Source organism: Lagopus leucura, unplaced genomic scaffold (genome assembly GCF_019238085.1).
Source record: "Lagopus leucura isolate 7727_CA_CO unplaced genomic scaffold, USGS_WTPT01 Super-Scaffold_100026, whole genome shotgun sequence".
Taxonomy (NCBI): domain Eukaryota; kingdom Metazoa; phylum Chordata; class Aves; order Galliformes; family Phasianidae; genus Lagopus; species Lagopus leucura.
This window is the reverse complement of record NW_024962277.1, coordinates 1,844,216-1,869,585: the sequence shown is the minus strand read 5'-3', so window position 1 is coordinate 1,869,585 and position 25,370 is coordinate 1,844,216. Positions and strand designations below refer to the sequence as shown.

The 25,370-nt window shown below is 48.9% G+C and overlaps 1 protein-coding gene across 1 annotated transcript in view; it reads right to left on the bottom strand.

The window, feature by feature from the left end:
* The window catches only part of PODXL2 (podocalyxin like 2), a 31,221-nt gene extending 11,101 nt beyond the window's left edge, over positions 1 to 20,120 (bottom strand). The window contains exons 1-3 of the mRNA XM_042880432.1: positions 20,031 to 20,120; positions 9,967 to 10,260; positions 279 to 1,174 (exon numbers count right to left, since the gene is read on the bottom strand). Coding sequence (XP_042736366.1) covers positions 279 to 1,174; positions 9,967 to 10,260; positions 20,031 to 20,085 — 1,245 coding nt within the window. The 5' untranslated portion in view covers positions 20,086 to 20,120. The remainder of the gene's footprint in view (positions 1 to 278; positions 1,175 to 9,966; positions 10,261 to 20,030) is intronic.
* Positions 20,121 to 25,370: the final 5,250 nt, after the last annotated feature.

Here is a 25,370-nt window from a genome sequence, read left to right as displayed (position 1 = left end):
CAGAGGGTAGGTGTTTTTTAGAAGCAATATTTTGGGCAGCAATTCATAAGGGAAGATGGGAGGAAGGGCTGTGAGGGGAAGGGCTTTCTTCAAGAATCATGGACACCCTTAACAAATGCTTTGAAAACCTCTCCAAAATTTAGTTTTGGCTGAGTCGGGCAAACAGAAAAGCTACTTTCGCCAGTCAGACCCAGGGTGGTGGTAAGGTTAAAGAGTTCAACACCCCATCAAATATCTCCACTGCTATCTCTAATCCACTGCCCACCTCCCAGTGCTACCTGTGCTGAATTCCAGGGCACTTCTGTCGGCAGCATGGCCATGCGGGCATCTCCAGCCTGTGGTGACAAGCTCCCCTCTGCTGTAACAGTCTCTGTTGCTACTTCTGTGTCATTCCAGACAGGATTCAGCATAGGCTCATCAGCCCTGTCCCACGGAGCTGCAGAGGAAGCTGGATGATGCTCACCACCAAAAACAGTCTGCGAGTCTGCGGAGCTGCCTCCAGGAGTGCGTGTCCCCACAGGCATCTCTGCTGTCTGCTCCAGTTCAGTTAGCACTGTGGGCTCCAGCATCTCCCACCCCACTGTTGTCTCCAAGAACTCATCTCTGGCTGAATGTTCTTCCCCACCAGCCTCCATCGTGGGTTCTGAAAGCTCTGGACTTGCGGTAGTCACAGTCTGTTCTGAATCTGCTCCCTCCACAGCCCACGTATCTCCAGTTGTCACCTCAAATTGCTCTTCTGAAACACCAGGGGACTGTGCAGGAGTTGTAGAAAAAACAGAGGACACAGGCAGAAGACCTGGACCCATGCTGCTCCCAAGGTCTAAGCCAGGAGAAACAGAGTCCTCTTCTTGCCCTCCTATGGCAGCCTCAGTCACAACATCTGGCCTGGCAGAGGCTGTGGAAAACAGGAGGGTGGACAAAGACTCTTCTTGGTCCACTGGTTCAGAAGATGTAACCTCTGGCTCTGAGGTCTGGATGCTCTCCAATCCTCCTCTTGAATGGTCTATAGGGAGCAGCCCCTCCTCTTCCTCCAGCGTGCTGGAGAAAGGCGTGTGCAAGTCAGGCTCTACAAATTCTGCTGGTGTCTGGACAGTGGCTGCTTCCCAGTTCTCTTTTGTCTGTGTCCCATTCCTTTTCAGCAGGGCCTTCTGAGAGGCAGCAGAAAAGCTGTAGTCTAAAAAAGAGATCCAAGAGACTTTGTGTCAAAACCCAAGCACCTGTGAACTCCGAACAAGAGAGCTGTCCCCATTGCATGCATTTAGCCATAGATAGGGTCTAATGGCAGAGATCTTTAAGACACTGAAAAGAACAAACCCACCTGGTAAGTGCAGTGCAAACTCTGGTATTTACCCAGCTTCTTATCCCATCCCAATGAACCCACTTTCCCTAGGGAAAATTCATGTATTTACTCCTCTCACTCTTTTCTGCCCTGAAGGTGTTTTCCTAGAGTTGCAACTAACAGCTTCGACACCTGGTGTCACGAAGGTGAGATTATGAGCGTTAGGAATCAAGCTGGGACTCAGGGATTCATTCCACATGGGATTCAGAAACATGATAGATTGTAATAGTAGACACAAGCTAAACAGGAAATACTAGGGAAGAGAACAGCACAGCAAACCAAGTCCTTTTCCTTGGTATGCCCAGGTTATAGCACCAAAACCTGAATCAACCTAGGCATCTTTGAAATGTAAAATTCCAGTTTATACATTGCTTTGCAGTGGAAAAGCCATCCCACAAACATCTGCTTAATGATATTCCCATCTCATTAAGGTGCAGTTTTGCTGCAAGGAAACAGAAGTCAGAAACAAGAGATGAACTTCAGCTCCAAGTTGCTCTGTAGCTCTGACATGAATGAATGCCTGTGATGTTGCTAGACAAACATAGAGAAATGCTTGAGCAGAAGACACCTCACAAATGTGAGGTCAGAGCAGGCAGTGGAAACCCAAAAAAGGAGTAGCTGTAGAATGAGACTATCCGTAAGATCAGACATATTAAACTGGAGTCTTTATTTTTCTTGAGGAAACTGTCTGTTATCTGAGTAGTTCCATTTCAGCAGCTTGCTTCCCAATTAACTCCCTTTCTCTCAGGACAAGCACAACACATATTCTGAGAGAGGAAAGGAAGAGAGTCCCTCCACAACCAGAAACAAGCACCCTGCCCACTCTTTGGTTATTGCTAGTGAATGACAGTTTGAAACCCCCAAGGGCTGCATCTCTTCTCCTGCCTGCCAAAGTAGATGCTTCACTGAGTGCTGCAGGCAGCTGCCGTCTGGATGCCTTACGGAGAAGATCTGCATCTCTGTACACCCCTGACTCCAAGCCATCGAGCACTGCTGCTGGAGCAAGAGCTGAACTCTCAGGCAGGGAGGTCCACATCAGTAAACACTTCCATTGCCTTGGATGTGCTCTGGCAACAAGGGCTGCCCATGCTGCTTCTGCAACGCAGACTCTGCTGCTTCCCATCCTTCCTGATGGGAGAACCAAGCTGCTCCCTTCATCCCTAGGCAAGATGCACAAAGATGCTCCTGTTAGCTGAGATGTGGCTCTCCTGATCTATGCCCCTTTCCCTTCTGTTGCCTGGTCTTCCCAAAGGTCTTTACCAATAGCTGTGTGTCTCAGTGCCTGCAGAAACAGTTGCTGGTTAATGGCAGATGTGGCCACAAACCACAGGATTGAGGACATTAGGTCAGGACCCCCTGCAGACAGATGGTGAAGGTTTAGTGCATCCCCCAGGGCTCTGCTGCTGCAGAGATACTCCAGGTCTGTACCAAAAACATGAACCTCAGCAGCAGCCCTGCCCATCCTGACATGCCGTGAGTGAAAAGTGAGGGAAATGCTGGTCTCATCCTCTAAAACAAGGCTGTCAGATGAGGCGTTATTTTAAAGGATAAGCGACCATTCTGCTACCTGCCTTACCTAAAGACATTCTCAGCTATGCTTGACTCTTCCCTTCCCTCCCCTGCCTCTCTTTGCAGCAGGAGGAGGTGGGCACAGAAGAAAAACTAATGGGGCAATAGCAGCATGAGGTTTGCCCCAGAGGAGTGGTGAATGCTCCCAACCTATCAGCTCTCCTTTGAAGTCACGGATTTAACCTTTCTTTAAGGTGCTCTGTCACCAATTAGCTGGCTCCTGAGAGGGGAAGCCTGCACAGTACAGCCGTGCTGCCTTTTCACAAACAAGATCTAAGGAAGCCTGAGAGACTGCTGCCTCTGCCTTCTCTCCTGAGTGAAGGAAGCTCAGGAGAACCGATCCCACTCTCACCCAGCAGGCTCCTGTCTTCCAAGGCAGCTGAAAGCTGAAACTTGAGCTGCTTCTTGGAGGCAACAAATCAGTGATGTAGGAGCAGACAGATTCCTTGCTAACTAATTTCACGTTCCCACTTGGCACCAATCTTTCCACCACCATGAATCCTAAACCAGGAGCATCCTCCTGTCTGTTTCAGTAAGACCCCCACAGTTCACAATCTTAACTCCCTTCGTATCTTGCTCAGACTGTTATTCAGCTCCTCACCTTGCAGGTAGGGCAAGAGGCAAAACACAGAGATCTTCATGGAGAACACTGAATCTTGAGGTTTTCTGGTCAGTTATACTGCTGTTAAAACAAGCTGCTCTCCATATAACTTAGTTCCCAAAGGAGTTCAATCACTTTCCAAGCATAGAGGTTCAGGGATGAACCTCTTATTGAACCTTTCCTTCCAGACTTTTCAGATGACACTTAGTTCCTGTCTGGAAACATCTTCCACAGCCTCACTACCAAGGGAGGGTTATCCATCTACCTCTCAAGATCAGGTCTTTTTAAAGTACTCATATTTCAGTTTCTTTCACCCTTATTCTACAGTTGGAAGGAATTTTTCCACACTGTTCATCTTCTTAGTATGACCTCAGTCACCACATTGGTTTTCTTCCCACAGCTCTTCCCAGACAAGCTGATTTCTGTCACTCACTCAATGCAGAGCTAAGTGCTTCCCGAATGGAAATGTCTCCTCAGCATTTTCCTTTATTCCCCTTCCCTTAAACCCTACATGGATACCAAAGAGCATCTCCCATTTTTAGCAACTTATTCCGATGTTCAGCTAGCAATTCCCTTTCAGCAAGCAGTTTTCTAGACTGTGCAACCCCCTGGCCCTCCTGGTTGTCCTCTCCCTTCAGCAGACCCTCTACAACTGGCTCCCATGCCTTGGCCACATGGATCTTCCCATCTACCTATGTCACTGCTGCCCAGTCCCATATCAACCAGGTTTGCTGGAGGCCCATGAAAATTAGAATTCATGGAACAGAGAGGCCAACAGCCTCAGATGGTGTATGTTCCTGCTGCAGAAGTAGGGCAGGGCTTTCTGTTAAAGGAATTATGGAACTGGCTGCATTGCCAGATCTGTCAAGCTAGTTTATCAGCTCAAACTGCAGTAAGGAAGCAGAAGGCTGCCAATCAGAAGAGTGTCCAGGAGGGGAGTAAATAACAACAGCAGGCATCATTATCTCTGTTCCTGCCATGGTCTGTCTCCCACTGAGTTCAGCAGTAGGCTGAAGAATGAGAGGAACTCATGACGACATGAAGAGATGCTATATGGCACACACCCATACAAACCACAAACAAAAGCAGCCAAGTCACAACAGAGCCAACCTGCTCCCAGAAGAAGAGAGCTCAGGACTGCCCATGAGACCATTTCAGCATCTCCAGCCATACAGTCCTGCAGGGACAGACCAGATGAGGTGTGCCTGCCTGTTACACTCCGCATCATGTTCTGTTCCAGAGCTTCTCAGTCACACACCCCCTTGGGAGTCCAGTTCACCAATATGAAATTCCACACCTTCACCTCACCTCCTTGCCTTAGTTATGCCCCCTTAATGCTTTCCTCCAGTAGCTTTATTGCATCACAGCCTTCAGCTGTCTTCATCCCCACCAAACCACAAATATTTTTGCCTTCCAAGCTCTCTTGAAAAGACCCTCAGGCACAATTTTCCATAGAAATCACCTTGCCATTCTGCCACTCCAAGTCCTGCACTCTGATTCTCCCAGGCAGACCTGAGCCTGGGTCGCACAGATTCACATCCTTTGCCTGTGGAGATGACTTGCCCTGGGAGAAGCAAACACGAGCTCCAATCCCCTGTGAGAGCTCCCATTTAGGCTGTGTTCTGCTTCCTCCGAAATCAATACCGAAACTTCTCCGACCCCAGATGGGCCAGGACTTGGAACTCTGCCAGAGCACGATTCCCCAGCCAGACATTTAATTCATTACACTTCTGTTTCTCCTTCATTCAGAAGAACTGGTCTCTGTTATTGCCCTCTGAGGCTCCCTAACCTGTATTTGCCAAAATTAGCTGTTTAAAGCAACTGAGATAGCTCAGAAAAAGGGTGAGCCTCATCATTTTTAGTACACATAACTTGACCATAAGGTCTTTATTGGATTAAACTGGAAGATCACGTTAACCAGTGATTGAATTACTGATAACTAGAAGGCAATGTAATAAAGACAAGAACATTCCTGGGCTCCCATCACAACAACGCAGCTCAAAGCGCAAGACACATTTTAGCTGCTGCTTAAAATGCAGACAGTTCTGAGGTGGTATCTTCTTGCTGGTTTACAGTACGGAACAGCAAGGCTTACTGTGAAAAGGTATACAACATCTAATTAAAATTGCAGGGGGGTTTCAAGGAGGCAAAATGCAATTACTGGTGCTGGAACTGAGCCAGTTGGGGCTAATATCTTTATCCTCCAGAACAGGTATGTGAAGTTATGATCTGCCACTCCAAGATGCATTCAAAGACATCATAGTTAAGAGAGTCCAAAGGCAGCAAACTGGCTACATCCCATTACGCTTGGAAGTTGCCTCCAGTGGATATTGGGCACTTCAAAGCACTGTAGCTGTTCCCAAACAGCCCCATGCCTTTTTCCTGCTGGATGCATGACCTGCAGTAAGGCTAGAAGGAATGAGATTCATCCACGCATGGAATCAGTCAAAAATAGCTGCACCAGAATAGTCCTATGCACGGAAAAACCCTGTTTGTCACACACTGGTCTTTGCAAGCAATGGCTTGGTCAAGATCACTTGTCCCAAGACAGATCACCTAATGTGTTAGTGCACATTAAACCAGGGCACAGACAAGAGGCATCTTGGGAGCAGAGCTCAGGCAGGGGGCTGCTCAGTACTAAGCTTCTTATGTAGACAGCCTTTACCAGGTGCTTCACTTCATTAAGGCTCGGTAGAAGACGGTATTAAGTACTGCAGCTTTGCTGTCAGTCTGGATGAAGAGGCAGCAGATTTCAGTAAGGCTGGGTGAGACTGAGATCTCTCTGAAAAGAGGCAAATAATTCATCAAGGAAAGAAGTCAATCTCACTATCAGAGAAGAGATTTTATCCCAGTAGTTGATTGGAAAACTTATTTTTCTTTAGATACAGTGCTTCTAACTTCCTTGTCCTTCTACCACTCATCCTAGCTCTCATGGAAACCTCTTCCACTAATTACTATGAATAATTAAAAGATTACTTTTCTTCCTCCTCCAAAGCGCCACATGCCACCCTAGTAGCTCACCAACCCATAAGACTAGATTTGATAGCTCCCAGCACATGCCACGAACTTCACAGGAACAATTTGGAGCCAGCAGTGCAGAATCTGTAAGGAAGCCCAGCAATCTCATGGCAGCCCAGCAATGTGCTGGACGCTGTGATGATGCACTCCAGACCTCAGAGGCTCAGCTTCTGGGCAAGAGAGGAAAGGAACTAAGTGCTCTCATTCACCAGTCTCTCCCAAGTCTTGGATCAATTTTCAAGAGCCCACACTTCCCACCAAATAATAATTAGGCTGCCTCAACCTAAAGACTTCACTGAACTGAGACCACAAGCCAGGTGCATACCAGGAAGGGTCATACCAGGATGGACGCTACAGCACACAACTCCTTCAGGAATCAGGACTGGAATGTACCTGCAATCCTGATGACTCCCATCTTCTACCTCTAAAGCCAGAAGAGATGTTTCATCTTTTACCCACAAAATCCAGCAAAATAGAAGGAAACATGTGGGTATGGTAGCCTTCAGACAAAACAAGACGGAAAAAGTGGAAAGGAAGACGAGCAAAGCCAGATGCAAGTCCCTGCAGGTCCACTGTATCTTTAAGATTGAACTGTGGCTCAGACCAACTAAAGGTGAAACAAAGCATCTAACCCAAATGTCAACACGCACAGCTTCTGAGTTTCCCAGAAGCCAGAGGGCAGAAGCAGCACGTTCACAGCTCCTCCGACCTGCCTTCTGGCTGAAGTACAAGTCATGCACCACTTCTTTCTGTAGAATATGGCATCCATTTTCCCAACAGACCTATTTCTTCCAGATGCAGCTCCACCTGGTAGTAGCTGTATGTGAACAAAGCCAAGATAAACTGATAGGTTAGCACACATTGCAAGCGTGCACTTCCGTGTATCCTCTGACGGAAGGAGCTAAATCTCAGGGTCTTTCCACAGGCTGACACTCACTGATGTCAATACAGATTTACTGTTCTGTAGCATAAATCAGCAAAGGCACATTACTCATGGGAATCAAGAGCCCTGGGCTGAGCTGTGCTCTGCCAGAGGGAGTTTGTTCTCACTTTCTAATGGACTAACAGGTGGCCCTACGTGCCACATTTTCCAGAAATATCTGTAAAGGATGTTCAAGTGCACTTAAAAAAAAAAGCAGCTGCAGAATGTTATTGTTTCTTTATGTCTCTCAGCCTCAGAGTCACAAAAAGACAGCATTTTCCCCAGGCTTCAGAAGAACAGACAAAAAGGAGAGATGACTAATACTAATACAGTTTTGAATTCTCTGGAGATCTGGCCTGTGTGTAAGAAGACCACCAATTCCAACCCCATGTCCTTACACCAAACAGGGAAGGAAGCCAGCACTACACATCTCCTCTCACAGCAGTGGATTTTCCCTCTCTAGTAAGCGTAACATCCTGTTTTCTGCCTCAAATGATACAGGGTCTCAAATCTATGCCTGGGGCAGATCTAACAGCTATGCCAGGCTATCCTCCACTGTCATTCAGAGAGAAATCCTACATAAGGAGAACTTACACTTTTTTTTTTTTTTTTTTAATAGCAGCTGTTTGAAACTGTTCAATGGATTTATAGCTTGAAAATAACCTAACAGATGTCATTACACAGTTCCACAAGGTATCACATGGCATCTGTCACACATGCAGAACATAAGATCCATTGGTTGCATGTCTGTCTCATGTACAGGCTTTGCATGACAGAGAAGGCTGCTCAATTTAGGGATGCTATTACAATATCCTTTATTGTAAAATGACACACAGCAGGTTTCTAATTAAATTTTAAGTAGAAATGTGCTCCCAGCTCCTGAATAATTCAAACTGTTCTATTAACCAAGGTTCTGAAATACCACTGAGACACGAGCTCTGGACACAGCAATGGCCAGGGAAAAAACAGTGCTTGGAAGCACTGAAGTGCTGGGCAGCAGATAGGGCAGAGCACGTGTACAGGACAGCTGAAAGAGCACATCTGTTCATGTAGGAAAGCACTGCAGGCGAGAACGGAAAGAGAGGTGAATGTGTTCTGCATACAAATGGGGCGAGGCACGTGCAAGAGGCAAGGCTGGATTTGGTACCCAGTGCATCTTGCTCTCAATGCACAAGCACATGCTGTTCTCCAAGTCACGTCCAGAGCTGCGAGTACATGCAGGTGCCTCCTGGCACACAAATAAAAGAGTTGCTGAGCATGCTGCCAGCTCGTGAGAGAGATTAAGCCAGAGCATGTCCCAAGGATGCACTGGTGGGAACGCGCAACATCCACCGTGAGCATCACTGCAGAGGAAGCATCTGCACAGCTTCCCCACGGCCAAGACTGCAAGGACCCAGGAGCTGCATGAACAGCAGGACAGCAGGAACATGGCTACTGGATTTAAGGGCAACACCAGTGAGGAAAGGGCTTCAGAGACATAAGCTCGAAAGGCTCTCACCCTCCACAGCGTGCCTGGGGCCCCAGCAGGCAGCCTGAGCCATAGTGCTGCTAATTACTGCAGCAGTTCTCACCCCTCTGTGAGCACAGGTCTTTTTAAGGTCAGAAACGGGTATGAAGATAAGACTAACACAAGACTTGTGCCTTCTAAATCCAGACCTGTGTCAGACCTGCTGAGAGGGACACAGCGATACCGGATAAGTGAGGAGGGATAGGGCTGCAGACCTGGCCCCTGGTAACATTTAATACATGCCTCACATAACACTTAAGAGCAGGAGCACACAAAATAATCCCCTAAGCTACTGGAAACCCTGCAGAGACGCCTCCTCCTTCCTCCCATCATTCCCCCTGCAAGTGTCTCAAAGCCAACAACGAATCTGGGAGCAGATCACCAAGGGGATCAGTAGTGAAAAATACCCAAAGAGGACAGCAAGCTGAAATGCTAACACAATTCATTTGCTCAACAGGGAGCAGGGAGGACAGCAAGAGAAATGGGGCAGCTGCTGTCTTCAGTCAGGTCAAATCCCTACTGAAGTCACAGAGAGAGGAATCCAGGATTTGGCCTGGGGGATCCAACCAGGACCCAAATCCTAAGATGGTCTCGATCTCTGAGCCCGGGTCATGAGACCTTCAGATCACAATTAATTGACAGCAACAGAAAGGAGGGAGAGAGAGAGAGAGAGAGAGAGAGAGAGAGAGAGAGAGAGAGAGAGAGAGAGAGAGAGAGAGAGAGAAGGGTTAGAGGCAAATGGAAAAGTAGGTGGAAGCAATACTTTTCCCAGCTCAGGGAACCTCACAGCAGCTCAGGAAAAAAGCCTCAGCTGGAACATAGTTTCTAAAGCCTGTGCTTGCTCAGGGTTCACTGGGGACACATCAGGCACTGAGGTGAGAAAATAGAGCTGACGTTTAATCTCACCCCCTCTTATGGAGAGTTATGTCAAAGCAGGAGAACAGATCCCCGCATCTCTTTGCCTCCCCAGAGCCCTGGCAGAGAGAAAGAACAGGGTAAGAATAGCCTACCTGTTGCTGGTCCCAAGTCCAAGCTGGATTCGTTGAGCTCTCCTCCATCTTCCCAGAAGTACTGTGGAGGCTGTAAGATCTTGGACTCCTCATTCTCTTCGCTGGCAAAACCTGATCCCGGGGCAGCATGCAGAGAGCCAGGGATGAGATCAGGCTCTGCAGTCTCAGGGCTCGTTTGCTCATGAGAATTCATTGCTTCCAGATGGGACATAACAGCAAATTCCAGCAGGGAAGTTGAAGTGAGGCCATCAGTGGTTGGTTCCTCCGAGGAGGCAAGGCAGAGGCACAAAGTTCCTGCACAGTGACAATAAACCCATATCAGTGAGAGGGAACTGACAACCAGCAAGCTGCTCTTCTCTATACAACCTGCTCCTGCTAAACCAACCTGCCTGTGGGGTAACTTGCCCCTCAGATGGGCTGCACTCCAAGCTGAGGAGGAAAATCAGGCTACGTGGGGAAACGTTCAGAAGCATACAGAGGAGCATTCACATCCAGGAAGAGTCAGTGCCAAGCAGTCACCCAGCCTTGACACTGCAGTGGGGCAGTGATGGGGCAGCCTTCTGGGGGTTTTTGCCTCCTTGAAAGGATAAGCTGCCTTGTTAGTCATCCACCCTGCAGAGGAGGTGGAACGTCTTAGACTGAAGGCATAAAATCCTGGCTCTGCAAGTCAGTGAGTTTCCTATTCAACTGTCACCCAGCCAAGATTTCATCCTAGTGCTCCCAGTCTGCAGCTACATTATATGCAGGAGGATTGATTTAAACCAAAATTATTTAAATCATCAATATTAATCATGTTCTAAATCAACGGCCTGGAAATCTATTTTTAAGCCATTGATTTGAGCTTAATTTTGCATTCACATTTTTTGTTTTCCTGAGGATAAGCTGACTATCACAGGTAAGAATTAAGGCAAGCTAACAGCAAAAAACTACCGACCGTTAAGCAGGAAGGCAGGTGACATTTAACACTTTTGTTTCAACAATTATATACTTGGTATTTCCATTTTACATATTAGAAAGTTTGACTGACACTTCTTCATTCCTAGATGAGCCTTTAACTGAGATTTGTGTCAAGGTACATTCACATGTATATCAAACTTCAATCAAAATGCAAGAAAACAGCATCTGGAAAGTGGCTTTATTCAACTGATAAATACCACCATAAGCATGGAGACAGAAGGAAAAACTACATTTCCCAAATCATGCTTTGCATTTAAAGCAGTTTTGTTAAGCAAGGGAAGTAACTAATTTGGGTGAACTGAACCAATAGCTTCCCAGCCCTCTGTTCTTCAGCACATTAAAACTAGAGGATCTCATCCTTTCACAGCTGATTTTTATTTATTTTTTCCTGCTTCCTCAGCTTATGCTCAGTTTCTCAGTTCTAAATGAACTAGTCACTGAACTGAACTAATTGAATAAGCCAAAATGAAGCCTAATTTGGTATCTTTCTTTGATAGCTGATTTTCCAGACAAAAGAAGTGCAGCAGATCTAATCCATCTGGGCTTCAGTGAAATATCTGCTACGATGGCCCACGCAGAATTACAAGAGAAGCAAAGAAAGACAGCAATTCGTTCAGAAATTGTAAGGCAACTGTAAGGCATTGGCTGTAGGAAAACTGACAGAGGCTTGTGCTGGAAAGAGGCTATTAGAGGAAATCCTCAAGGTCTGTCCTTGGACCTGGTGCTGTTTAACATTTTAAGTGACCTTGGCTCAAAAATTGGGAGTACAATCATAAAACTGGCCAAGGAAACAAAGCTAGGAGATATCCTCACTACACAGAAAGACTGTAATACAGCCAGGTGACCCCGAGGATGGAAATAACAGAACTGTTACGAAAAAAGGAACACTGCAAAGTGGTAAGTTACCAGCCTGAGTACTAGCACCAGCTATTCCCTGACATAAGATTAGATGTTTCTAACAGATGGTTTCCTAAGAAGACAAACACCTGTATCAGAAAGAGCTCTGAGATACCACCAGAATGCACACGTGAAAATGCTTGCAGTCCTGAAGCATTTGAAACAGATTTTATACAGCACGGCTGAGACATCACCTGAATGCTGCATGCAGATTTGGATACATGTGGCCTGAAATGAGTTAGGCAGAGCTGAATCTGCCTTCAGGCAAGGACACCAACTGGGCAACTTCCTAAGGTTCCTTCCTACCACTGTGTTCTATGACTCCACATCCAAGAAGGACAAATTCAAATTAATGCAAGTAACAAGAAAAGTTAAGAGATGACAGAAGATGGGCTGGCCCCTGTGCTTTCACTGAAAACATTGGCTTCTTAGAGCAAAAAAATACTTTGAGATTGTTGCTCGCTTGCCAGCTTGGTTACCAATCCTGTCCTGGGAATGCTGGGAGCCCAGAAACGCCTCGTGCTTGCTCTGACCTTCTCCATCTATTTCTGCAATTCTCTGAACTGAACAAAAAACAATATTGGTTACTCTTCCCCATATTCACTTGAGGCTGGCTTCTGCACTTCTGTCTCATTTGTTTGTTTTATTGATCCAAGGCAAGATCAGCTGAGGCCAGCACAGCAACAAAAAGCAAACGGCAGAGGAGGCTGAGCACCACGGGGCCAACCAAAGCACCCTGCACACCCCTGCAGGCAGGCCGACTCCCAGAGAACAACACACACAGCGATGCTGTGGCTGGAAATGAGAACTTGCAGGCCTCGTGTGTGGGAGCAGTGGTCCGGAGAGCCCCAGCCAGGGCAGCCCTGTGCTGCTTCAATGGTGCCCAGCAGGCTCTGAAGCACTGGTGCCAAGGCTGGGCTTTCCCGACCTGACATAAGACACCTGGCAGCGTCTGCATTGCTAACAGAGAGTGCTGCTGAGCCCTGTGCAGCTGAGCCAGAGACAGCACTTATCTGAAGGAGCTTGCAGCTTAAGCAAATATGACAGAGAGCAGCGGAGAGGAGAAAGGGAATGTTCTCAAAGTTGTCAAAAACAGTAGAGATGAAGGATGGAGAGAGATGACAGCAGGCCCACGGCCACACGGAAAATTTGGTGTAGCTGGTGGCAAAACTCACGGCTTGATCCTATTTTAGCTCTTCATCTGTCCCAATGCCTCAGTTTCCTCCAACTCCTGTGAACACAGATGTGGCTGATGTTACTCTCCAGCTTTCCAGCCACACCACAACAGCCACTTGCAGCCAGCTAGGCAAAGCTTCAAGGCACAGCTGTGTGCCAGCTCCAAAGATGACTCAAGCCATTCTGTTTCCACCATCCACACACCATTCAGGATGCCTGCAGGCCACAGCCCATCTCAGCACCCTACAACAAACACCTGATGGCAGATGAGGCTGGAGACTCAGAGAGCTAATCCCATTCCTCCGGGAAGCTCAGGCCCTGGGCTTTTGTATACCCTCATTTAACTCTGAAATGTTTACGCAGTTTAAACCCCCTAAGCTGCATTATCTTGTTTACTGGGCTCTCTGCTCTCCTCAGTCCAAGATAAAACTACATCATCTCATCACTAAGCGTGAGGAACTAACAGGCACAACCTGAGCAAGCCAGGTTTTCCTGGAGTGGATCTAGGGTAGGAAGTCATCTTGGGGCCTGACCCACACGCACATGGGGCAGAGGTTGGCCTGGGGAACCCCTTGTCCAGCACCAGCCCAAACACCACAGGGAACCATCTCCAGACAGCATCCTGACACCACTTTGTACCTTCTACAGCAGCAGTGGTAACAACCCAAACACTGGGTTTGGGGCACCAAACAACGATTTGCCACTTCCTCCCCCCTCCCCCACCTCCCCACACTCTATTCCAAGCATCTGATGAAGGAGCTCAGTGTAGCTGTCAATTTTGAGGCGAAGCAAGAATCAAAGCACAAGCTGAACAGGAGGCAGGGAAGCAGAGATGAGAAATATAACCCAAGGAGTCAGAGGATAGCCATTTTCCTCTTAGGATGAGGAATGGAGATCAGGCGACTTCCATCAGCCTCCCAGTCTGGTATATTAAAAGGCATATGAAGCAGTAGGAAAAAAAGAAACACAAACGAATAAAGCCCTGTGACTGTAGATGGGAGGGAGCAGGGAACTGAGCCAGGACTTGCCAGCTGCTTCAATGGGGCGTTTGTCTTTCGTTTCTATTTTTGCGGCACCTCTGCGTAACCTGGAGGAGATGAGGCTCTGCATGCTAAAGAGGGCAGTCAGCCTTCGGGAAACGGCAAGGATGTGAGCAGGGGAGTCAACACTGTGCCCAGCTCACAGAGAGGAGGGGTGAGAAAGGAGAGAAAGTGGGAGAGGTAAACAGAGCCAGGAGAGGGAACAAAGGCAGGGAGCGTGCAGCAGAGGCAGCACAGAAGCTCCTGCGCTGGCTGCAAACTCCCAAGCTCTCCAGCTGCCAGCACCCTCAGATGTAACACGTGGAGGGAGCAGTGACCTTGCTGAAGATGCTTCACCTCGGCAAGGAAGGGAATGGGGATGATTTCAACAAGAGTAATACTGCAGTGTTACCTTTCCAAGGCAGCTGGAAAAGCGCCAGCCTGGAGCATGCACATGGAATGAGGTTGCTGGTTGCTGATCCCACCAGTGCCTCAGAAAACAGCTCCAATTCACAGCAGTGAGGCTTGCTCCGTTCAGCACTGCTGAAGATGTGACATACCAGCCCAGACAAGGCAGATGGAGGAGTTTTGCTCAGTGGCAGAAAAAAAAAAAAAAAGTCTGAGAAAAGAATACCTTCAATCTATCTCCCAAAGTGCTGTGAATAAAAGCAGCTTCACGTTTCTGAGCAATTCTAGGAGAACCCCAAAGTATTTTCTACACTACACAGTCAAGAAGCACTTCATCCCTTTGGCAGAAGGCAAGCCACCTCTCCACAAGACGGGCAGCTGTTTAAGAGCTCCCAATTGGCCTATTGAATGGGGCTATAAGTGAAAGAGGAAATCAGTTATTTCTGTATCCAGCTGAAATTAGAGGAGGGACTTAGGGACACAGAATAGAAGCTAACTGCAACTGTGTCAAACAGTCTTCAAAACTGTCTTGCTTTTTGATTAACAACAAGCAAACCTCAGTTTTATCTCTAAGGAAATACACCAACATTCCACAAGACATCAACTACATGGGGTTGAGTTTCAGAGCGGCTTGAATGTCCACCAATTCACCCTTCTCCCCAGCTGGATAAGCTGGATTTAGCTCTCCTTCTTGGGTGCTGCAACACACCTCCATCATTCCAGATCAGCCCTGCTTGAGATGAAAAGCATTTGCCAGAGCATGCGCTCTGACTTTCTTGGCTCTCAGCATCAACTAGCAGAGCCCGCCTGTACAATACCACCCAGACAGGTATACATGGAGGAGGGGTCAGGACATCTCCATATCGTCAATGCAGCAGCCACAACAACACCCATCTGACCCTGCTGCTGTTGACTTTCCTTTCAAGTCCAACCCAAACCCAACAGTTACCAAACAAAGTTATTTTGTAGGAGAGCTGGGTCAGGAATGGGTCATTTGTTGATAATCAGTTAGGACAGAAACACAATGACCAGATGAGGGAAGCATCTGCCAGGCATATTCCCTCCCTCAGACCACCTCCAGGAAAAGCTGGGGATCATAGCCTGAGAGCAGGGAGGAGAGAGGCCCAGGAGCAGAACAGCCAATGTACAAATGCTTGCTTGCAGAACATTAAAAAACAAACAAAACAAAAAAAAAAACAAACAAACAAAAAAAACCCCACAGCCAATTGAAATAACAAAAAAGATCCCAGCTGCAGACAGTGGAGGAGGTGGAGAAGATGAATGCTGTTCAGTTGAGGGCTGTCCCAGCTGATTCCCCTGCGCTCACCTGGAGTCTGTCCACACAGCTTGCACAGGGAAGCACAAATGACAGCCACGTAACAGACAGAAGTCACTTTGGTGCTATTCGGTTATGGCTACACTCCTCAGCACAGCTCCCACCCAGCCCTATTGCTGCTCCCACATTGCATCAGGCCACTCACAAATTCAGCTGGGCCCCTAATCTCCAAGAACATTTCTAATTAGGGCTTCAGAAAACAAGATCAGACTGCCATCCTCCTCGGTATTGTCAGCAAGCAGGTCCCTCACCCTGCATCCCTTGCAGCCATTCACCTTCCCATGGCCCTAATATGCTTTGCAAAGCAATGGGAAAGGCAATTCAGGATCCTGCTTTAATTGAAGAGAAGGTGATAAGGCATAGCTGAAGAAGCCCTCACAACTCTTTAGAAGGAGATCTTAAAGCACACAGTAGTTGTGCCAAACATCTTTATGCTTTTATAGACCTTTACAGTTGGCAGAATCAGAGAGCTCAAACACGGGCGCAGTACACGCATGGCTGCACATATGAGCACGCACTACCTTGCCATTTGCAAAGAACTGCCAATTTGCTCCCTTGACATTTCAGCAGAGAAACACCAACAGCACACAGACCCAGATACAATATTGGGAAGCAGCCAGGCGCTACCCCCAAGATGCACTGCTTCTAGTGATGGTTGCAGAGATGCACCAGGAGATGCAGGGATCCTCAGCCCAGCACCATGAAATATCAGCTCTCCCATCCTTATCACCAGTAACAGCAAGACAGCTCCAAGCACCACCACCCATCTCCGCAGGACATTATTCCATGGAATAAGGTCACAGCACCTCAACCGAGCCCATCTTCCCCCCTCAGTCAGCCACTGACGCCAGGATCACAACTGTGCTCGGTTTCAGTCTCCCAGACTGTTTGCCTTCACTCCCTCCCGCATCGTCTCGGAGCCTTCACACCTCCCTCCTCCACTGCTGCAAAGTCTGCTCTCCTCCGCGCCTCTCGCTACAAACAGCAGCAGTTCCCAGCTCAGGGAGAGAAGCAGCCCCCGGGGAAACGGCACTGGGAAGGCAGCTGCAAACAGAAGTGAATTTACTTCTCTGTTACCTTTCCTAGCTCCCCTCAAAGCAGCCCACAGGCCCCCAGGGGTTAACAAACTGTAGATGAAAGCCACTGATCTAGGGAAAAACAACACAGCCCACAGATTGCTTTGCCCTCTCACAGGCCCAAAACACTTCAGCTGCCAAAAAACCACCTTGCCAGGCTCACACTTCTTGCTCAGTCTCAATCTGGACTGTGCATCACATGGAGTTGAGTCTGATTTCCACACACCAAATAAAGGCGCATGGCTGTTTGTCTGTAAGAATCCCTGCCTGGGCAGAGCTAGAGCTACCAGAGCGGACATCCCTTTGATACCCAGCTCAGCCAAAAGAACTTGCAGGCAGTTAGGCTCAGCACCAGCAGCAGCGCAGTATTAATCACCCTGCTGAGTGTGGCCCCAAGAGGCGCCAATTCCCAAACAATGTCATGCATCTGAGGCAAAAAAAGCCTCGTGCAAAGCCTCAGTAGTCCTGAGCACACACATGGGCACCAGGTACCTGCCCCAGGTTGAAGAGGGAGCTGAGAGCAGCTGCAGTATATAAAGGGAAGGCTGCAAAGCTGGCCTACTGACAGCAAAAAATAAACCCCTGGACTTGAATGTAGCTCTAGATTCTGAGCTTGGCCAGGCACAGGGGGTATCGCTGGGGCACACCTTCCTTGCCAGCATCCCCAGCCCCTCACACAAACCGGCGCACGTGTCTGCTGTCTCTGCGTGACTCTGACTGGGCTGTGTTCGTGTGGCTGTCAAATAGCATCTCTCCATTCTTTTGGGATTACGTGTTTCAATTGCTGGCGAGGACTGGAAGCAACCTGTGTGCCAGTCGTGGGCTGAGATGCACCTTCCTGCAGCCCCTTTGCTGCTGCTGCTCACTTTATTTGCCCGCAAAATGCCAGAGTGTCTTCCCACGCTGAGCAGAGGGGAAAAACTTTTGTGTGCTCTGATCCGTGGCTTTTCGCCTGCAGCTTCCCCTTGAGGGCTTAATGTAGTTATTTCTACCCCTGATGCCTATAATTAAATGAACATTTCCTTATGGCACTGAAGAGGCCAAGGAAAAATTGACTACAGGGAATTTTCAACCATCCTGATTTATACTCCCTCAGCTCAGGCTCATTCACACAGTGTTAACAAACCTTCTAAGCAAGCAGAAGGGAAAAAAATAATAATAAATAGCCCATATGCAGACAAGCACCTCAGGGAACGATGAGCGGGAAAAGACCACTTCCCTCCTCCCTCCCTCTGCTTTTAACCACATCGTTTTCCTAATTGCAAAAGCAAAGGGGTTCAGATACCAGGAGCCTGTGAAGGTGTTTCCGTGCTCCACCAACAGAATGCCACTGCCCAGCCCACTGCTGGGACCCTGCTGCAGTGTATGCTGTATTTTAGCCCATCCTGCAGGTCTGTGGAGGCTCCCGACCCTGTGGGAAGGCATCAGTCCCTGCAGCTCTCAGGCTTTAACCATGCTTGTCTTGAGGGATTGGAGGAGCAAGACCACAGTGCACTTAATTATTCCAGGCTGGAACAGCTCCTAAACCACTGAGCAAAGCTGCCAGCCAAAATGGGGCTCAGTTTATAAATTCCCAGCAATCTTAGTCTCCAATTTGAGATTCCTCCTAATCTAGGTAGGGATTCAGGTCTCTCCAGAGATGCTCGGCTATCCAAGTCCAGCCCACCAAAGCCACCACACCCCACTAGGATTACCAGTTTCACTGGATTAGGAACTAACTGAGCTGCCCCTTGCTTTCCACCTCTATGCCTCTCTGCTATGGAAGCAGAGAGATCACAGAAATCCAAGGACCCAAATCCTCTGTATCATCACCAGCTGGATAGCAACACTAGAAACTTTCCAGCAGTCTCAGCAGAAGAGGAAACACCCTCAGCACAGCAGCATCAGCTGTAGTCCTTTTGGCCGCCAGATTTTAAAACCACCATGAGGTCACTGTCCATCCTCCTCCACAGAGCAAACGCAGCTTTCGAGCAATGGGGACGGGGCCAGGCTGTGCTAGCAGAATGGCGGGTGAGAATTCAGCAGGTTCTCCCTAAGCACATTGCTCAGTGGATGGTTGGCAGGAATAGGGAGCACAGGTGATGAGATGCAGCCCAAGGACTTTGGCCAGCTGCACCCCTAACACAGACAGCCTGCCTCGAAAAACCCACAGAGCCATTTCCCAGCTCAGCACAGGCACTGCTTATTGCATCGGTGCCACAAAGTACTGGCACAGCACCACAACAGGTTTTCTGATCCGTTTTGCTCTTTAAGCTCACCATTGTTTGCAAACCTAAAAGGCTTTATCCCTTCTCTTTAGGGAGCCCCGGACCACAGGGGCGAGGCACCGTACAGCCAGCCGCTCAGGGGCAGAGCGGTTCCGCAGCGCTTACAGATGGCACATTCCCCCACGCTTTCAGATTGGGGTAATGAGATAGGCACGGCGGGGGGCTGCGTGTCACCGTATCACAGCTCGGTCGTGCTGGAAGACAGAGACTGGTTGAGAAATCAGCCATTCCCTCCCTGGCGGAATGACTCAAGACAAAGACTCCTCCACACTCGAGATGTCCCTGTTCTGAACTCCTGCTCCTCAGCCTCACTCAAACCAGATTTCGGTACAAAAGAGATGGTGGTAGGGAGGGAGAGCACAATCCCAGCTTCACGAGTCCCGAAGCCCTTTGTTGGGAAATCTCCGCAGATTATTTAAAAATAGGAGCTCAGCCCTCTCAACTATTGAGCGCAATTACTCCTGCACTTCATTGCCTTTCCCTGGCACTCTGCCTCTCCTCCAAATTTCAAGAGGAGACTCTCGGGGGGAGCAAGGAGCAATTTGCGGTTCCCCCTTCCTTTGTGGCAGTTTGGCGGTAGGCAGTAAAACCCCTCGGCGCCAGAAGAAGCCGTTCCGTCCAAGGGAGAGCGGTTTGGGGACAGCCCTGGCGCGGCAAGGTCTTCCATGCCGGAGCGCTGCGGAGGGCAGCGGGCGACCTACACCGTGACCGGACCCCATGGCGGAGCAACACCGACCCGCGTTGGGGGCTCTGGTGCTCGCGGGTGCCCGGGGGACAGCAGCCCGCCCCGCGAGCCGCGCTGCCTGCCAAGGGAAAAGGCAACACGCGTCCCGGGGCACCGCGATGCTCGGGGCCACCCGCGGAGCTGCAGCGCCCCAAAGGGAAGCACGGCCCACACCCACCACCGGCGCTCCCATCCTTCACTCACCGGTGGCTAGGAGGAGCAGCAGCGGCAGCGCCAGGGCTCGGTGCAACGGCTGCATGGTGGCGGCCGCTGCCCTGCCGCGCCGCTTCTTCACGGGGAGCGGGGCCGCCCCGCAGCCCGCCGGGCTCTGCCCCTCGCCGCCGCCGCGTCCGCCTGCCGCCCGGCCCCGCGCTGCATCCCGCCGCCCGGCGCCGCCTCCTCCCGCCGCTCCGAGGGCGGGGGAAGGTTCCGAGGCGGCCGCGGAGGCGGCGCGCAGCCGGTGCTCGGCCCCTCGGTTCGCGCCCGCCGATCCGCCGCCGCCCCCGGCTGCAGAGCGCGGCCCCACGCGCCTCACCACACAACGAGCGCCGGCGGCGCGGCTGCGTGCGCGGGCGGAGGTGACCGGCCCCCCCGCGGCGAGGGCGGGAGCGCTGCCGCCACAGGAGAGCCGAGCGACGAAGACCTGGTCCTGAGTGTGGAAGGCGACAGCATTCCGAGCTGAAGGACCCGGAATCGCGTCGGCCTCTTTCCACCGGACATCAAGCTCGTGTTTCCAAGCTTTCCCTCGCAGCAGTCATGAGGAGCCTTTTTTTTTTGGTTCCAAGATAGTTTCTCTCATCACGCAGCTCCAGGAGAGCAGGCAATGCCAAAATCCAACACCTCGTGCTCCATGGGAGGAGGAAGCCATATCCTCACCACATGCCTTCACACACACCGTGTTTGTCGCCTTCTTCAGCAAGGTGTGCAGGTGGCTCCTCACCTGCTCCTCTCCTCAGCACACAGGGCAGAGGTGTGCAGCTGTCCTCTCGCCCATCGCCCATCTCGTGAGCTGTGGTGCTCCCCTTCAGCCCAAAACAACAGGTCTGGAGGCAGTCGGGATTTTAGATCTGAACGTTCCTATCCGCCAGATAAAGGCGTTTTTTATTCTTTTCCCTGCAAGAACTGAATGCTCTTTGCTTGAGGATTGAATCTCCTGAAACCTGTTTTTTTTTTCGTGTCGTGAACTTGACGGTTTTTCAGTCTTTCCACAGATGAAAGGTGCCTTGCCAAGGCCCACCACAGCCTCTCAATAGGATGAGGGGAATGGCCTCAAGTCACGGGTTCAGGTTGCACGTTAGAAAAGCTCCTCTGAGGGGGTGGTGAGGCACTGGCGCGGGCTGCCCAGGGGGGTGGTGGAGTCACCATCCTTGGTGACACCATACATTTCAAGAAATATGTATTTGTGGCACTGAGAGACGTGACTTAGGAGTGGTGGTGGGTGGGTGGTTGAACTTGATGTTCTTAGAGGTCTTTTCCGATCTTAATGATTCTGCGGTTCTAGTGAGCTGAAACAACCAGGCCCAGGCCTTTGGTACAGTCAGTTACTGGCCTTCATAGCTCCTGCCAGACCATCACCACCCCTTGGGGCAATTAGCTACTTTTCTTTTTTGCTCTTTTTGGCCATTTTTTCCCCTCTATCACCCACCCCCCATGCAGCACTTACCCCACAAGGGCAGGTGATGGGCTGGCAGCACCCGTTACCCAGCGCAGCAAGGCAAAGCCAGCAGGCATGAACCAAAGCACTCGCTTTTGGCTTCTTTTGGACCACATCCTCCAGCACTCTGAAAGTCCTTTTTATTCCAGAATCAATGCAGCCCCCAGCCCCCACCGAGCAGGAAATGCAGCAGGAACTTCTGAGCCGCCGCTTAGTCCTTTGCTGAGATAAAAACCCCTCAGTGCACTCAGGCTTTAGCCCATGCATGGCATTTAATGAATGCTCTTGTCATTTTTCACTTTTCTGCTGGTAATTTGGCTGTCTCAGCGTGCAGGTGGCTTGCTTACTATGAGCAAGTCACTAAGAGCCTTTCAGATCTCCTGACCCTGCCACATCCAGCCCCCCAATCTTAGAAACTGGATCCAGTGTCTCCAGCAGCCCAATGGCATCAAAGAAAGCGCTGAGACACCCTCATGAATTACACGGCCTCACATCAGGGGAAAGGGAGCCATGCAGGAACAGCACTGTGCTTCCTATGAGGCTCATGGTGCTCCTTGGTGCTGCATGGATTCATTTTGACATTATATGTCAAGAAGAGGGGAATATGGAAAGAGAAGATGTATCTTAGACAAGAAAATGAAATAAAATTAGTGGTAACATCAATCAACCAGCAAAGCACAGAACAGCCAGTAGGGATGGGCAACACCAGTGCTCTTTAGAAATGAACTTAAACACAGCACAGCCCATGTCTTCATTTTACACTGCCTCATATAGGGATGGCTGGCTCAGCTCTCCCGAGGTATTGACAGCTTTATAGGCAACGGCTTGCCATTTCTCCTTTGATCTTCTCCAGCCCCCCTACCTGGGGTTTGTTCTCCAATGATGTTCAGAGCATTGGTAAAAGGGGCTTTGCAATTGCACTAAATGCTTTTTATAGCTGCTTCAAAGCCATTGAGAAAAGTGATAGCAGGAGAAACTTCTCTAGGTATTACCATTATCTGTGCTTTTCTGTTCTCCTTCAAAATTGTTCAATTTCACAGTTACGTCTATTAGAGGGAATCAAAAAGGAAGTATGTATTTTAGGTTGGCAAAACTGGAAATCCTTCTGCTGTCTCTCCCTGTAAGTTACCGTAACAGCTTTTGCCTTCAGGAAATTCAACCAGCTTTCTGATTTCAATTTAAGGGTCACATTGTGTTCCATGATACTTGCAAACAAATGCTACCAAAGTAGAAAAACAAGGTGATAGCTAAGGGAAAGAATTTAGTGCCTAGAACTTGTTAATTAAAAATAAATTAAACACAAGTCTAATTTCAGTAGAAATAGAATTTGTTTTGAAGCTCCAGTTTAAAAAAAAAAAAAGACAAAAGCAACACATTAATTTGAAATATGCTGTTAAGTAGTTTTATTCTCCTAAATACAGCAGAATTGAATTCACCTACAAAGATGAAAGTGATCTATTGCCCTTGCTCAGCAGAGAAAGAAAATAAGCAATAAGCAGAACAAATAAGCAGTCAGATGTTAAGCTCTTGCAGTGTTAGAAATGTAGGATGTCACTAGTACTAGGGAAAAGGTTTAACCCCACGTCGTTTGCCCTCTCACACTAGTCCATACAACAGAAAGGTATCTGTGGCCTTTATTACAACAGGTAAAGGAAAAGAAGCTACTTTCAGACCTTGCCCAATTACTTTGCTGGCTTTTTGGGACAGAGCCTCAGTGACACAGCAGGTTTGTGGCACACCAAGTGGTTTAACCCCATCTGCTGTGAGGCTGAGCAGCTTTTTGGCACCATGTCCCACCTTGAGGGAAGGGCTTGAGTCTCCCCTGCCCTCCTTTCTTAGGCACAAGGAAGGAATTTAACCTCTCCCTTATTATAATGTGAATTTATTTCAGAGACTCTGGCAGGCTTTATATAAGCTTGTTTGCCTTTTTAATGCTGGAATACTGAAACATTCTGACTGTACCAAGGAGGGCTAGGCATCCACTGTTATATAGCTTAGGCATGCAGCTGCTCTGTGGCTTCTGCTCTCATCCAAAATCATGCTGGGAAGGGCATATAACAAACACTTAAAGAGGAGAAACCTGCAGCAGTTGGTGCCTTCCTGGATGTGCTGTAATTAGAGGGAAATTGAATCTGCTCTACAGAGAGCACAGGAATGGGACCAAGATTTTCTGTATCACTCCGAGCCTTTCTTCATACCTGCACCAGCTTCCTCCCCTTAGGGGATGCTGCTCACCTGAGGCACAGCGCTGTTACCAGTCCTGCTTGCCTCCCGGCCCCTGATACGATGTGGTGGAAAGGCAAGCATGAGTTGTGCTTTTTCTCCCAGTTTCCACGCTCCCCCTGCTGCTTCCCCTCCCCAATGGTCCGCATTTCTCTCCTCACTAAAGCAGAGCCTATTGCTGCATTAACAGCCACGCGTTCTCCTGCAGCAGGCTCTGACAGCAAAGCTCAGCAGACTCCTAGAGGGCAGATGAAAACAAAGCTATACTGAATTTGATTAAGGGGCCAGAATAACCTTTAACAGAGCCACCTGAGGCAAGGTGACAGTCAGCTCTCCAGCTGAAAGCCAAAGCTAGTTTCCTCACATCACAGGGACAGAGCTCCCCACTCGAGAGGAAGAGCAACCCAATTTCATGACTGTTTTACAGCAAGCATGCAGAGGGATGGTCACAGCGCTCAGCTGGCATGAGGGGTGACTATAGAGCACCCAGACAGGAAGGATGTGCTCTCTGGAGGCTGTTTCACATCATTTGAGCTGGGTTTCTCCATGACATCAAAAAAAAAAAAAAAAAAAACCCAAAAAAAACCTCCTTATTCCTGCACTGAGCTTAGAAACTCAGTTCCTAAGCAGAGCTCTTGGAAAAGGTTGCAGAGAGATGGAAAAATCTGCAAAAATACAGAAAACTAGATATCATAAGAGTAGGCAAACCTTAGATTTGCTCAAGATTTTTGCAGGAACAGAAGTATAAACAGGCTAAAGCCCAGCAGAGATGAATAGTAATGTTTCTACTCCCAGATGGAGCTTAAATAGAGCACTCGGACCATGGTGAACCCAGGTGATGCTATTCAGGGTAATGAAGGCCTTCCAGTACTCTCAATGTCCAGACACTGCTGGCTTTTCTCCTGTACAGGAACCTGAGAGAGCATCTAGAGGGAGTGTCAAACCCTCAGTGAACAAAGTGTCTTCTCTGGAAAAAGCCCTGAATAGCTTGTAGGTTATGCTTTTCATTACTAAACTGGAAAGCTCAGTGTTTCTTTGAGAGACACTCCTGGTTCCTTAGCAGTTGGCTAAACTGGGATGCACTCAACTCCAGAGCAGAGGGAGTTGACTGCATCTGAAGAGGGCTAAAGTCCGCTGATGCTGAGAATAAACACGTACTGTCTTATGGGGACTGTGGGCACTCCTACAGCTGTGTTTCTGCATGGTTTGATGTGACTGAAGATCTTCAGCATCTTTTATGCAGAACTGTTATTTTCAAGTCTCCCTGAGCACCAGACAACCCAGAAGAGAAAGCTGGCAGCTTCCCCACAACCCACTCCTCCTTTACCTTTAGTGGGAAGGAAGTGCCTTGCGAGGTGAGCAGAAAGAAGCACAGCCTGCTTCCAAGGAGCTTGTGCTCTAAAGATGCAATGCTCAGCAGCCCCTTGAGGCTCCCTAAAGACATTTAGTTATGGCTGAGGAGTGTGCTGGATGGCTGAAGTCATTGGCAGACCAGTACTCCATGATAATGGAGACATTAAATCAGTCATGGCAGCATGAACTGCATAATAGATGCAAAATACAGCAGAAGTCTGATCCAATTTTGGCTCTACGTTGTTTAGTGGTGAAGTATCTCAGGGGATGGAAAAATACTAGGAAGTTTGGAGTGTGTTCCCCATGCAGCATGG